Source organism: Pyxicephalus adspersus, chromosome 6 (assembly GCF_032062135.1).
Source record: "Pyxicephalus adspersus chromosome 6, UCB_Pads_2.0, whole genome shotgun sequence".
NCBI lineage: Eukaryota > Metazoa > Chordata > Amphibia > Anura > Pyxicephalidae > Pyxicephalus > Pyxicephalus adspersus.
In genome coordinates, this window is record NC_092863.1 from 289,792 (window position 1) to 302,172 (window position 12,381).

Here is a 12,381-nt window from a genome sequence, read left to right on the forward strand (position 1 = left end):
GAGGCTGCAGGATTATGGGGTGTAATGATATAATATGCATTCTTTTTCTGACGTGGTTGAACTTTAATATCGCCCTGTTCTGAATTCTGTATGAAGGTGCCGTTACCGTTTTTTTGGCAGAAGTACTACTAACCAGGAACAAGCATGCAGTGTGTGTAATGAGAACTCTTCATCCATATGCTTGTTCCGGCTCATTGACTCTCTGGATCAGCATGACTTGACCGCTCACATTGTACTTCGTCTCCATCCTGCAGGCTGACGACTTACCTGGATGTCCAGAGGTGTCTGGAGTATTTGGGCTATTTGGGCTACTCCATACTTACAGAGCAGGAGTCCCAGGCCACTGCAATCACAGGTAGCCAGAAGTGCAGCGCCCTGCTATCTAGGATCATCGCCATCCTTCATATGATAATTATGTGTTCCTTATCTGACTTCTAGTAACTAGAGACAAAAAGATCGACTTGCACAAGAGGCAGACTCAGCGCAGTGTCTTCCGGTGTAATGTCATTGGCTCTAAAGGATGTGGGAAGAGCGGTATTCTTCAGGCTCATCTAGGGAGGAACCTGATGGTATGTACAGTGCGTTACCCCCCATGACTGGTATCTCACCCGAAGGTGTTCCAAGATTTAGAACTGGACATGTGTGTCTCTATGTACAATGCTTCTCTAGGGAAAGCAGTGGGGGGGGCTCTGATTGCTCTGTTGGTTTTGTACATTCTGTGCATTTCTCCAATGAAACTTTGCATGTTGGCGAGAGAAGCCATTCTGCTGATCCTCATCGCTGGGACAGGTGTACTGATGGAGCAGTCGCTCTATAGGTACTTGTGCTGCAAGGATCTGCTTGCCATTCTTCTTCACATTCATTGGCTTTAACCTCTTGGATGTTGGAGGCCAGGTTCTGAGTTTGAGTCCTGCAATGTTAAGAGCTAGGAAGTATACTTCCTGCAAGGTCTATCATTGGAAGGCTGACACTGTATCTCCATGTGCCTGCCCCCTCCACCTTCAATTTATGCTGACTGACATTTTTTTGTTTGCCCTTTCTTCTTTGGTTTCCATGAAAACCTGAGGGTTAAAGGCTTTCTGTGTCCCTAATTGTATTTCAGAAAATAGATTTACAGAGATTACAAAAATAGTGTTGTAACCTCATTATAATCTGCTTCTGTTCACCACCCACAGAGACAAAAGAAGATCCGGCCGGAGCACAAGTCTTACTATGCAATAAATACTGTCTATGTATACGGACAGGAGAAGTATTTGCTGGTACGTCCCTCTAATTTTTGTCATTTCTTGTGTTGATGTAAAACCCTTGCCAATTTCTTCTTGCCGTGTCACTGATTGCGTTGTTTCTTACTTTGGGTGGTTGTTCTGCCAGTGTCTGGATGGGTTGTATCATGTGTGGTGGCCTCTTTACTCTTATCTCATATTTACTTCTTTATCCTCTTTTAGTTGCACCATGTCACGGAATGCGAGGGCTTATCTCCTGCCGATACCGTGTGTGACGTCGTCTGTCTGGTCTATGACATCACCAACCCTAAGTCCTTTGAATACTGTGCCAGGATATTTAAGGTTTGACAATCGCACATTTGTTTCCTGCATGTTCCATTATTTGTGTGTAGTGACCTGTCCTAACCAGCTCTGAAGTTTGTAGGTAGGTCCTGTCATTAAAGGACCCTTTTTCCTCCCGCAGCAACACTTCATGGACAGCCGGACACCCTGCCTTATTGTGGCTGCCAAGTCTGACCTGCAGGAGGTGAAGCAGGAGAGCAGCATCTCCCCTGCTGATTTCTGTAAAAAGCACAAGATGCCTCCACCTCAAGCCTTCACGTGTTCCACGGCAGACAGCCCCAGCCGAGACATCTTCATAAAGATGACCACTATGTCTATGTATCCGTGAGTAGCCTCTGCTTCCTGCTTGCCCTGGTCCTCTGTCATGTGACCATCTACCCCCTCACTGTCATGTGACCATCTACCCCCTCACTGTCATGTGACTAGCATGGCTGCCTCCCTTCTGACCAGATCGATTTGTTTGCATGTCCACCAAACCATATCCTGTCTCGTCTCCTTGCCATTGTGCGACCTTCTCATTGTCATGTGACCGCTGGCTGTTCAGTCTATGCTCATGTTTAATCCATGTTCTTCTTTCTTTTACATGATTTGTCCACGTGTACATCACACTGAGTGTTTAGGTCTTCCTGTGTGTCATAACATTACAAAATGAATTACAACCACCATGATAGCTAGAACTTGCTGTGATGTGTCCCCCCTGGGTCTTTTTATGTGGCCATCTTTGTTCCTGCCCTATGGACCCGCTTATACTATTGAGGCTTTTGGGAGATGGCTGTGAAGCAATGACTGCCGGTGTTTTACTCATTTTACATGCTGGTTGGTTGGTGGGAGTAACATGGACCATACATGAACCATGCTGGGTTATGAGATGGACCAATCATACAGTTATTACAGATCATTGTAGCTGTGTCGTCAGTACAGAGAGAACAGAGGAAGCTTCCTATTTTGGTACACCTTGTGTAATGTTCTAATCCCATACACAGAGATCTCATGGTGGAGTTGTCGGCTACAGCCTCTGTTCACCTCCGGTGGCCTAATTCTTGGTGAATCCCCTTAGCACTGGTTACAGGTGCTTTGCAGCTTCTTGCTCTTCTGTGGCAGTTAATCTGACAATGGCACTTCTTTCCCAGCCGACTTTGCAATAACAAGCATGACAGAGGTTTTGTAGGAGATTTATTTACCCAGCTGTGCTGTATGCTGCGAGGTCAATATGTGTTACAGGAGATCACTTCTAGTGAAGAGTTCCCAGACGTATTTCTGACAGTCTGTTGTATTGCAGATGTAATCATTTATATAGATGGGACCTTATGTATGGCAAGAGATCCTCAGAGTCATCTTGTAGAGTATAGATCATATCCATGAGATCCTCATTATGAACTTCTGTATGCCATGAAATGACCCTTTAGTCCATGAATCTGCACCCATTTGTGGTATTTTTGTAATAGGCAGTAGTACTGTATGTATGTATGTATACATGTATGTATGTAGTTTGAGTGTACAGGCTCTGACCATTTTTCTTCAGTGTGTCCTGGATGGCTGGGGGTCTGCAGGGGGTGATCTGTAGGGGGTCATCCACTCATGTATGTAGTAGAAGTGTACAGGCTATGACCCTTTATCTTGTGTGTCCCTGATGGCTTGGGGTCTGTAGGGGTCATGGACCCCCTAGTCCATGAATCTGCACCCATTTGTGCTATTTTTGTAATAGGCAGTAGTACCGTATGTATGTAGTAGCAGTGTAAAGGCTCTGACCCTTAATCTTCAGAGTTTCCTGAATGGCTGGGGGTCTGCCAGGGGTGATCTGTAGGGGTCACGTGTCCTGGATGGCTAGGGGTCTGCAGGAGGTGATCTGTAGGGGTCATGTATGTAGTAGCAGTGTACAGGCTTTGACCCTTTATCTTCAGAGTGTCATGGATGGCTGGGGGTCTGCAGGGGTCATATACTCATGTATGTAGTAGGAGTGTACAGGTTCTGACCCTTTATCTTCTGTGTGTCCTGGATGGCTGGGGGTCTGTAGGTTGTGATCTGTAGGGGTCATGTTATGTAGTTAGTGTACAGGCTCTGACCCTTTATCTTCTGTGTGTTTCCGCAGTCACGCCCGGTTACGCTGCCTCTGTACCTGCAATAGGTGTACGTTCTGCCTGTGTCAGAATCTGCTCCACTCTGACCTCGTCCAGGCCGTAAAGAACAAACTCTTCACCGCCGTTGTTAACAGGTTTTACATTTTATTCTCTGCCTGCACACGGCGCCCTAACACTAACGCATGTGATATGTACATTTCTGTAGAGACACATGTGAAGTGACTTTGCCCTAACATACTAACATGAGGTTAGTTGTGTAGTCCAGAGTGCTGACAATCTAATACATGTTGTATGTGCAGAATACTTTAATACATTGCCACACACACACACACACACACACCATATATCTATATCTGTATTCACACACTTACCATACATATATATATATATATATATATATATATATATATATATATATATACACACACACACACACNNNACACACACACACACACCATATATCTATATATATATACACACACACACACACACACACACCATATATCTATATATCTATACACACACACACACACACACTCATCATATATCTATATATATACACACACGTGTCATTCAGCGCAGGGGAGAGGATGTAAATGTTTATACTTGTACATGTGTTTACAACATGTATGTTCATTTGTAGCATCCCGGTCCTTGCATTCATTTTCTGTACCTTACACCTAGAATACAAATTGTTCATTTCATTTTCTCGGTTTGCTCCATACATGTTGGGTTCTAAATATTGACGCATTAAAGCTGGAGGGAGCCAGGGAACGAGTTTTTTTTATGAAGAGAACCATCACCAATTCACAGGGGTGGTATCCTTCCCCGAGTTATGATTTTGGGGTTTAGGCTGTGTGTCCTAGGCCTAGGTTATCTGGTAATTTACATCCTCCATCCATGTTTGTTCCCATAATCCTCCAGGGTCCCCTGCCTGGGTTCAGTTGTCTCTCTTCTCTCCTGGCAGGTGTTCCCTTCATTTTGTCTGGGCGGTTGTCACCGTCCTAATGCTGCACCATGTCTCCCCCCTAACCTTTAACTAACCCCATTCTGCAACCCCCCACCTCCCCAGCCTTCCCTATTTGCCTGTTGTGTGGTGATCCCTGATGACACAACCTGCTGTATGATGGCTTACCACCAATCTGACTATAGTACTGACTTGTATTGAGGGTTTATGTTCCAGGGTATCCTGCCTTTTGCTAATGTATAGGTGTCTAATATAATCAGCCCTGGAACCTGCACCGTATAAATCAAGTCGGGTGGCTGCTCACTGTAAGCAGAAGAATTCATATAGTCTGATCAGGATTGGTGTCATGGGGTCTGTGTGTGTGTGACATAATATTTTGTATAATAATGCTAATTATTGATTGGGGGGGGGGGGGGCATTCTGAACTATTGTCCTCTGCATGAAGCATTCTCAGATTATCTGGTTGTGATTGGATTCCCTGGGGTATATTCTGCAGGAGCCGGGGTTTCACCATCACTTCCTTCCTTCCTTACTCCTATTTTACCCTCCTGCCAGGCCTTGATCCTGGTGATTTATTGATAACCAGCAGTTTTCCAGTATTTTACTGAGGATTGAAGGTTAGCAATGTCACCCAGACTGTCTATTCATCTCAGTGTCCGTCTTGTACCAGATTGCAGGCACCTGAATTCCGATGTATTTCTGTCCCAGATAGAAATATTCTTTATATCACAGGGGAGCTTCTCCAAAGCATAACCCATGTCTGAACTCCACATAATATTCATAGATAAATCATTTACTATATGGGTATGTGTATGGTCACAGCAGGTGGGTATAGCCACCCCACATTTCCCACCCACTCTCTGTGCCTTCAGGTAATCCATCTCACACAGACCGTGTTACAATACGGAGTGCTGGGAGACCTCATTCAATAAGTGGAGAGCTTTAATTGGCTGCATTCTGCCCCTCTGTAGGGTATACTAGGGGCCCTGTGTGCTGCAAATTCATTAATTCCCACCAACTCTAGACATGGCAGCCGTGTGGTGTACTTAGTGTACACTAGGTATTAGGGAGATGTGTCCACTTTACTTCCCTTCTGTAACCAGACATGAATCTGAGAATTCATTTCTCCCAAGTATCTCTGTCATCCATGTACAATATGGCCGCCCACCTGGCTGGGAATATCTATGAACAGACTCCTTCCATATGGGAGGTGCGCAGTATTCTGGGCTGTAGGTATACACCATGTACACTATACTACAGTATGTCTCCCAGGCAGTAGCTTGTAGTGTGTAACCTTCAGCCATGCTTGTTCCCTCACTGTCCCTTCTGGGCTGTAAGTTGGCAGTTTTGCTGTTATAGGTGGAGTTCAGACATGTTGAGCTGTATAGAGCTTGGCATTGTTTGGAGGTTTGGACTCTCTGGGCCTTTTTGGTAGTGTGAGGTGGCTTCATTCGGTCCCATTGACTCCATACCTCTTACGGCAATTACTGTGGATGTGTTTAACATGCTGGCAGTCTGCTAGTGAAGAGATGTGTGGATGGCTATCACTCCTAAACACAACTCCTTGGCTAATATGGTGCAGCAATATTTATTATCTGTCTGGTTTATTGCACACAATCTTGAGGTAGTGTAATGGGGTGCCTCCAATATAGGCCAGTCCAGGTATTGGTAATGGTCTGATCCCTGGATCCATGACAGGTCCGAGGTTTATGTTACAACCATACACCAGTCGGGGATAAGGATATGCAGCCATTTGATAAATTGCCTGCTGCGATGGTAAAACCATGAAGACAAAGGATATATTGTATCTATGGGAATCTATCATCTACAGCCACGGCACAAACTGAATATTTGGGGGCCTCTAGCAATAATAAAACCAGACAGGTAAAGATAATCTCAACTTGTGAGATGTCACTGCCCAGCGGGTCTATTCATAGGAAGAATTACATTTCTGCTATGGGTGATACCCAGGAGCATGTTAAACACAGGATGCATTGTTGGGGTGCTGCTGAGCCGTCCCTGACCCCCATTCCCCATCCCCATGTGTGTACAAGGTTGAGAGCCTGGCTAGATGTGTTGGGGGAGTCTCTGATTGCAGACGCAGACAGCAGCCTGGGACACCAAGTCCACCCCGTCAACCACATGGAATATTCCATCTTCATGGACACGTCCGCTGACCCAGCGCTAGACATGACCAGGTACCCAGCATGTGTGCCCTCTGTGGGGTGTATCCTCCTGAGCACTAACCTTAAATACCCCAGATCTACTCCAACCCATACTAAGCCATGCATGCTGTGACCCCAAACCATGAGCTCCATAATATTCTGATCTTGTCAGTCATTTCTAATCAGTTTGTTTGGATGACCATCGCATCTCCCCCAATTCATTGCCATTGGGTTTGGGAGTCCATGAATGTGAATTCTATTTACACCAAGCATTATGGCCACATTCACTTCCCTGGAGAATTTAATCCAAGCTTGTTAATGTCCCAGTGACCTGAGCCAGACCCAGAAATGTCCTGACAAGGTGACTGCGGGGGGGGGGGGTCTAGCAACTTACCTGCGAGTGCTTTCCTGTAGTCCGTAGCTGTCACAGAGCGTGGCATGGATACTATTGTATTGTATAGGATGAATGTCAGGACTTCTTTATCCTGTGTGCACCTTTGTGCACGGCTCCCCATATTATTGTCACTTGTCCTTGTAGATGACTGCTCGGTATTTCCCAACTCTCATCATATTGTTCATTTCCTGTATCATAGCAAGGTGTGGAGAATACAGCTAGGGGTACGGGGAGTCCCTCAATCTGTATAGTGCACATGTAAAACGTGCGAGTAAAGTGCACACATAAAACACACACGCACACACACACACACACACACATAGCGCACACATAGCACACAAGTATAGCACACACACACATAGCACACAAGTATAGCGCACACACACACACACACATAGCACACAAGTATAGCGCACACACACACAGCACACAAGTATAGCGCACACAAGTATAACCCACACAAGTATAGCGCACACACACATAGCACACAAGTATAGTGCACACACACATAGCACACAAGTATAGTGCACACACACATAGCACACAAGTATATCACACAAGCCAATAGTGGGCCAAACTCCAGAAATAAAGGACCATAGTACGGATGATTACAGCACCTCTGAAGGTTCTCCCTCATTGTCTTTCTCTGAAGGCAAATCCCCTAATATTTTACCCTTTGTGCTTCCCTCCTTCCTGTTTGTGTCATTGTACAATAAATTCTTCCTATTTGTTTTCTATGTAGTGCAGGAAGGAAGCGTATATGTCTTCCTGAAAACATCCCAGCAGCCAGATTCCGTACTCTTATCCCGAGCCCCAATTCAAGTATTGGGTTGGCCCTGTGAAATGCAAAGATCCAAATGCTTGTTAGCGGATGTCAGGAGTTGCTGTCCCCAGGCAGGCTGGATTTGCATGTAGTCTGGTCTAGGTGATGTTCAGAGGTAGCGCTAGGGAGGGTTGGGGAAGGCAGAGCTTTAGGATGCAGGATGTCCTCCAGCCAGGAAATTAGTTGGGATCTATTTTGATGCAGCTTCTAATGCACCATTCAGGACAGGTAACTACACAAGATTAAAGGGAAGGCTGGAGATTGGAGCCTGAAATGTAATAATTGTAATACATACATTCTCCATAGACACTTTGAACATATATGATTGCCTGTTACTCTGTTACGTGAAGAGTATAAAAACCAGAATTGTGAGTGGTCCCTTGCATAAAATATCTTGCTTTGCCGAGATCTCATTCTGCATTCTTGTAGTTTTCCCCTGGACACAGAATAACAAAGCCTTCCTTTGTCTTTTCTCTCCCTGTCACAGGCACATGTCACAGGCGGAGCTCAAAGGTTCCACATTTTGGTTGCGAGCAAGTTTTGGTGCCACAGTGTTTGCCGTCCTGGGATTTGCCATGTACAAAGCTTTGCTAAAACAGCGATAATCCAGCAGAGACTCTGCCTTCCTTCTAGTTTGCTGCCCCATGACGCCATGTGTAGCCCCTGCTAGCCTAGTTATTACATTATAATGATCACTAGCCGTGGTTTTCTATTTCAGCGTGTCAGCAGTATTTCATACCGTACGGATGTGGATCGGATGGGCATAGCTGTCATGCTGGGCTCAGTGTTATACTCAGTGTATGGCAGAGACGATGGCACCTGATACGGCCACAATTCTACAGCTCTGTGTGTTACTTGTACTGGATTATGGACCGGATCACGTTTGACATTTGATGTGTAGACTTACTTTGCCGATTTCTCATGGGACGCTGGCCAAATATACCCAATGAAAAGACGAGGCTGGTGAGATATAGTCACCAAGTATTTGTGTAGCGGAATCATTGCCCTGTATATAATGTATATAACTCCAGGCTCCCATTATTACTGTGGTGTGAATGAACCATCTCCCTATAATCCTCCTCCAAACAATGGAGTAAAGTTACGTCCATCGGAATGTCCGGAGAAATCTCCTCGCTATTTTTATAGGAGTGCATGTCGTCTGCGAGATCTTAGCCTAACAGTAAAAATTGTTTATTTTTTGGAAAGGCCACAATGACCTCTAAAACTGCCATGTATTATCTGAGTGAATCTGTGATATTCTGGGTTTCTTATTTATTTTAATTGTTTATTTCTTAAATATTCTGTTCTACAAGCCAAAGTCATGAAATTTCTTCAATTCCTCACATTTTAGATTGGGAATAAAAATCCTTCACATTAATTTCTCACATTTTCCCACAGGCCTATGTTTGTGACACATATTTTATTCTTTATGATTTGGTGAGCTCACAAACATTCACTGGAGGTGAAACGACCTCCCTGACTGGGGCAGCACGTGTCACCATAAGAATTACACATCTCCGTCTGAGATTTTTCATCACCGCTCTTTGTGGACTTCATTAAAAAAGGAGACCCCATGGAGCTGGATTGTGCCTTGTGTGTTATTTTCATGCTGTAAGTGTATGTTATGTGTCCTCTGAGTGAATGCTGCACACATGTGAATGGTGAAGATGGGGGTGCAGACTGTGTGATATTGTAATGAACAGGTTACACTTTGTTCATAGACTGTCACTTCTTTGGTGTTGCTGCTTTACATTGGCTAAAATGTTTCCATATTTATTAAGTACCTGCTATGAGTTTGTGGGGGGTGAATGTTATGAAGATCTTGTGTCTGCCATATTATCTATTTCCCAGGTGTGGTGTGTAATCCCAGATATCATTCTGTAAAGGGGTGAATGGCGAGGGTTTCGTTGTGTGCAGGAAGTTCAGCATGATATCATTGAGGGATGAGCGGGGCTGATACCAGGAGGTAAGAGTCACAGACTGCTCCAGATAATAATAATGTGTCTCCATATAATAAAATATGTTTGGGTAAAAGGTGTCTGGTGTGGAGAGGTGAAATAGCAATGCACAGAGAGGCAATAGGGGTAAGCAGGACATATTGTAACTCCCAGATCTACAACAAGTCATAGAACAGTCCAGGCTGTGTGATATGAGACTGTCCTCGCATGTATAGAAGGACATCCCAGGCACAGTATGAAGGGGTAAGTACACAGGGGAAACCCCCCAGCCAGCAGACACACCGAGGCGGGGTATACATCTGAAGGAAATATGACTACAGAACTGCTCCTCCAACCATAGACACAGCGAGGTTTGTTGTCATAAGTCCGCCCGGGCTGGGGACCGATTATTGTACAGCACAACGTTCTATCACAAAGTACAAATGAATCTTGCTCTGAATTCTCTAATGGGGTTTGGGAATGGTGGTCACACTTGTATTGCCGAGTTATGAAGTTTTGGTCCTAACAAATCTTGGAATCGTGGCAGGAAATCTGAAGCGTAGCATCATACAGCTTGGTGGGTCCACTTTACAAACTCTTAAAGTTTTTCTTAACTTTTTCCCCCTTATCCTCGCCTGGTGCTCTGAGCACACATTTCCCGCCTTTGGGTGCCTACACCCACTCCATAGTATGTATGGAGCAGAAATGTACCCACCTGTGGACAGGTTTAGCTGGATTGGGTGTATCCGATGGAGGTTGCAGGTAAAGCAACACTTTTGTTTTCAGATTTCTTTTAAAATGAGTAATGTGACCACTGTGCCTCCCCACCCCCAGTCAAGTTGAAATCTTTTGTCTCTGCTTTCTGTTATTTTTGCAGAGCAGCTTTACCTGTTACTGGAAGCTGAAAAATACCAGACGGACGGGTATACAAACTGCTGTGTAATGATCGTGACGCACGCCATCCTATGAGTTTGATTTTATCCTAACTCCACTTTAGGTGCCAGGGGTGGGGCCTATATAACGGGCAGGTAGTGAGCCAGGATGGAAGTGCCAGGGGTGGGGCCTATATAACAGGCAGGTAGTGAGCCAGGCTGAAAGTGCCAGGGGTGGGGCACATATAACGGTCAGGTAGTGAGCCGGGCTGGAGGTGTCAGGGGTGGGGCCTATATAACAGGCAGGTAGTGGGTGGAGTTGGAGGTGCCAGGGGTGGGGCACGTATAACGGGCAGGTAGTGAGCGGGGATGGACAGGGGTGGGGCCTATATAACAGGCAGGTAGTGGGTGGAGTTGGAGGTGCCAGGGGTGGGGCACGTATAACGGGCAGGTAGTGAGCGGGGATGGATGTGCCAGGGGTGGGGCCTATATAACGGGCAGGTAGTGAGCAGGCTTGGAGGTGCTAGGGGTGGGGTCTATATAACAGGCAGGTAGTGAGCAGGCTTGGAGGTGCCAGGGGTGGGGCCTATATAACAGGCAGGTAGTGGGTGGAGTTGGAGGTGCCAGGGGTGGGGCACGTATAACGGCAGGGGTGGGGCCTATATAACGGGCAGGTAGTGAGCGGGGATGGAGGTGCCAGGGGTGGGGCCTATATAACGGGCAGGTAGTGAGCGGGGATGGATGTACAAGGGGTGGGGCCAATATAATGGGCAGGTACTGGGCGGAGTTGGAGGTGCCAGGGGTGGGGCATATATAACAGACAGGTAGTGAGTGGGGATGGATGTGCCAGGGGTGGGGCCTATATAATGGGCAGGTAGTGGGCGGAGTTGGAGGTTCCAGGGGTGGGGCATATATAACAGGCAGGTAGTGAGCAGGATTAGAAATGTCATGTGTACAAATATATTAAGGCTTCATACTGGGCACTGAGTAGAAAGAAGTAGAACTGTTAGCCTTGGGGTGGTATTAAGGGGTCAATTACAGGCAGGAAAAGGAGGAATAGAAGTTGCAGGTTCACAATGGTTAGGGAGAAGGTAGGATTACAGGGGTCAGGTGTGGGGAGGTGATTAGGGGTTATTTACAGGGAGGCAGTGGGCAAAACTGAAGATGTCAGGTGCATTGAGATAAGGGGTTAAGAATGGGCAGGGAGTGAGTGAGGGGAGGGGCTAGTAAAGGTGTCAGGTGCAGGAAACTACAAGGTTAATAACGGGCAGCAAGTGGGCAGGTCTACAGGTGTCAGGTCCCTCCTGCCCTTAGGAATGCTGATAGTGTGATGGGGAAGTTGAGATGCACAAGGAAGTTCAGTCACTTTTATAATCATGGCTCTACATGACCCCCCTCCAAAACACTTCTCCCACACCCTGGACTCTGTAAAAGAGAACCTGTTCTTTGAGGGTTTCCTCCGAAAACGAAAAGATAAGATGGTAAGGAGATGGAATGATCTGCAGAATATACAATATGTATCTGTTGGAGGGGGGGGGGTGCAATGTTCTGCAGATCTCTAGAGGGGTCAGTGATGGAAT

At 45.9% G+C, this 12,381-nt stretch overlaps 1 protein-coding gene across 1 annotated transcript in view; it reads left to right on the top strand.

The window, feature by feature from the left end:
- Positions 1-9,576, top strand: part of RHOT1 (ras homolog family member T1) — a gene marked incomplete in the record, with an annotated part of 14,206 nt that extends 4,630 nt beyond the window's left edge. The window contains 8 exon segments of the mRNA XM_072414038.1: positions 255-355; positions 439-569; positions 1,176-1,259; positions 1,446-1,565; positions 1,687-1,889; positions 3,655-3,777; positions 6,665-6,808; positions 8,480-9,576. Coding sequence (XP_072270139.1) covers positions 255-355; positions 439-569; positions 1,176-1,259; positions 1,446-1,565; positions 1,687-1,889; positions 3,655-3,777; positions 6,665-6,808; positions 8,480-8,597 — 1,024 coding nt within the window.
- Between the last annotated feature and the right edge of the window lie 2,805 nt (positions 9,577-12,381).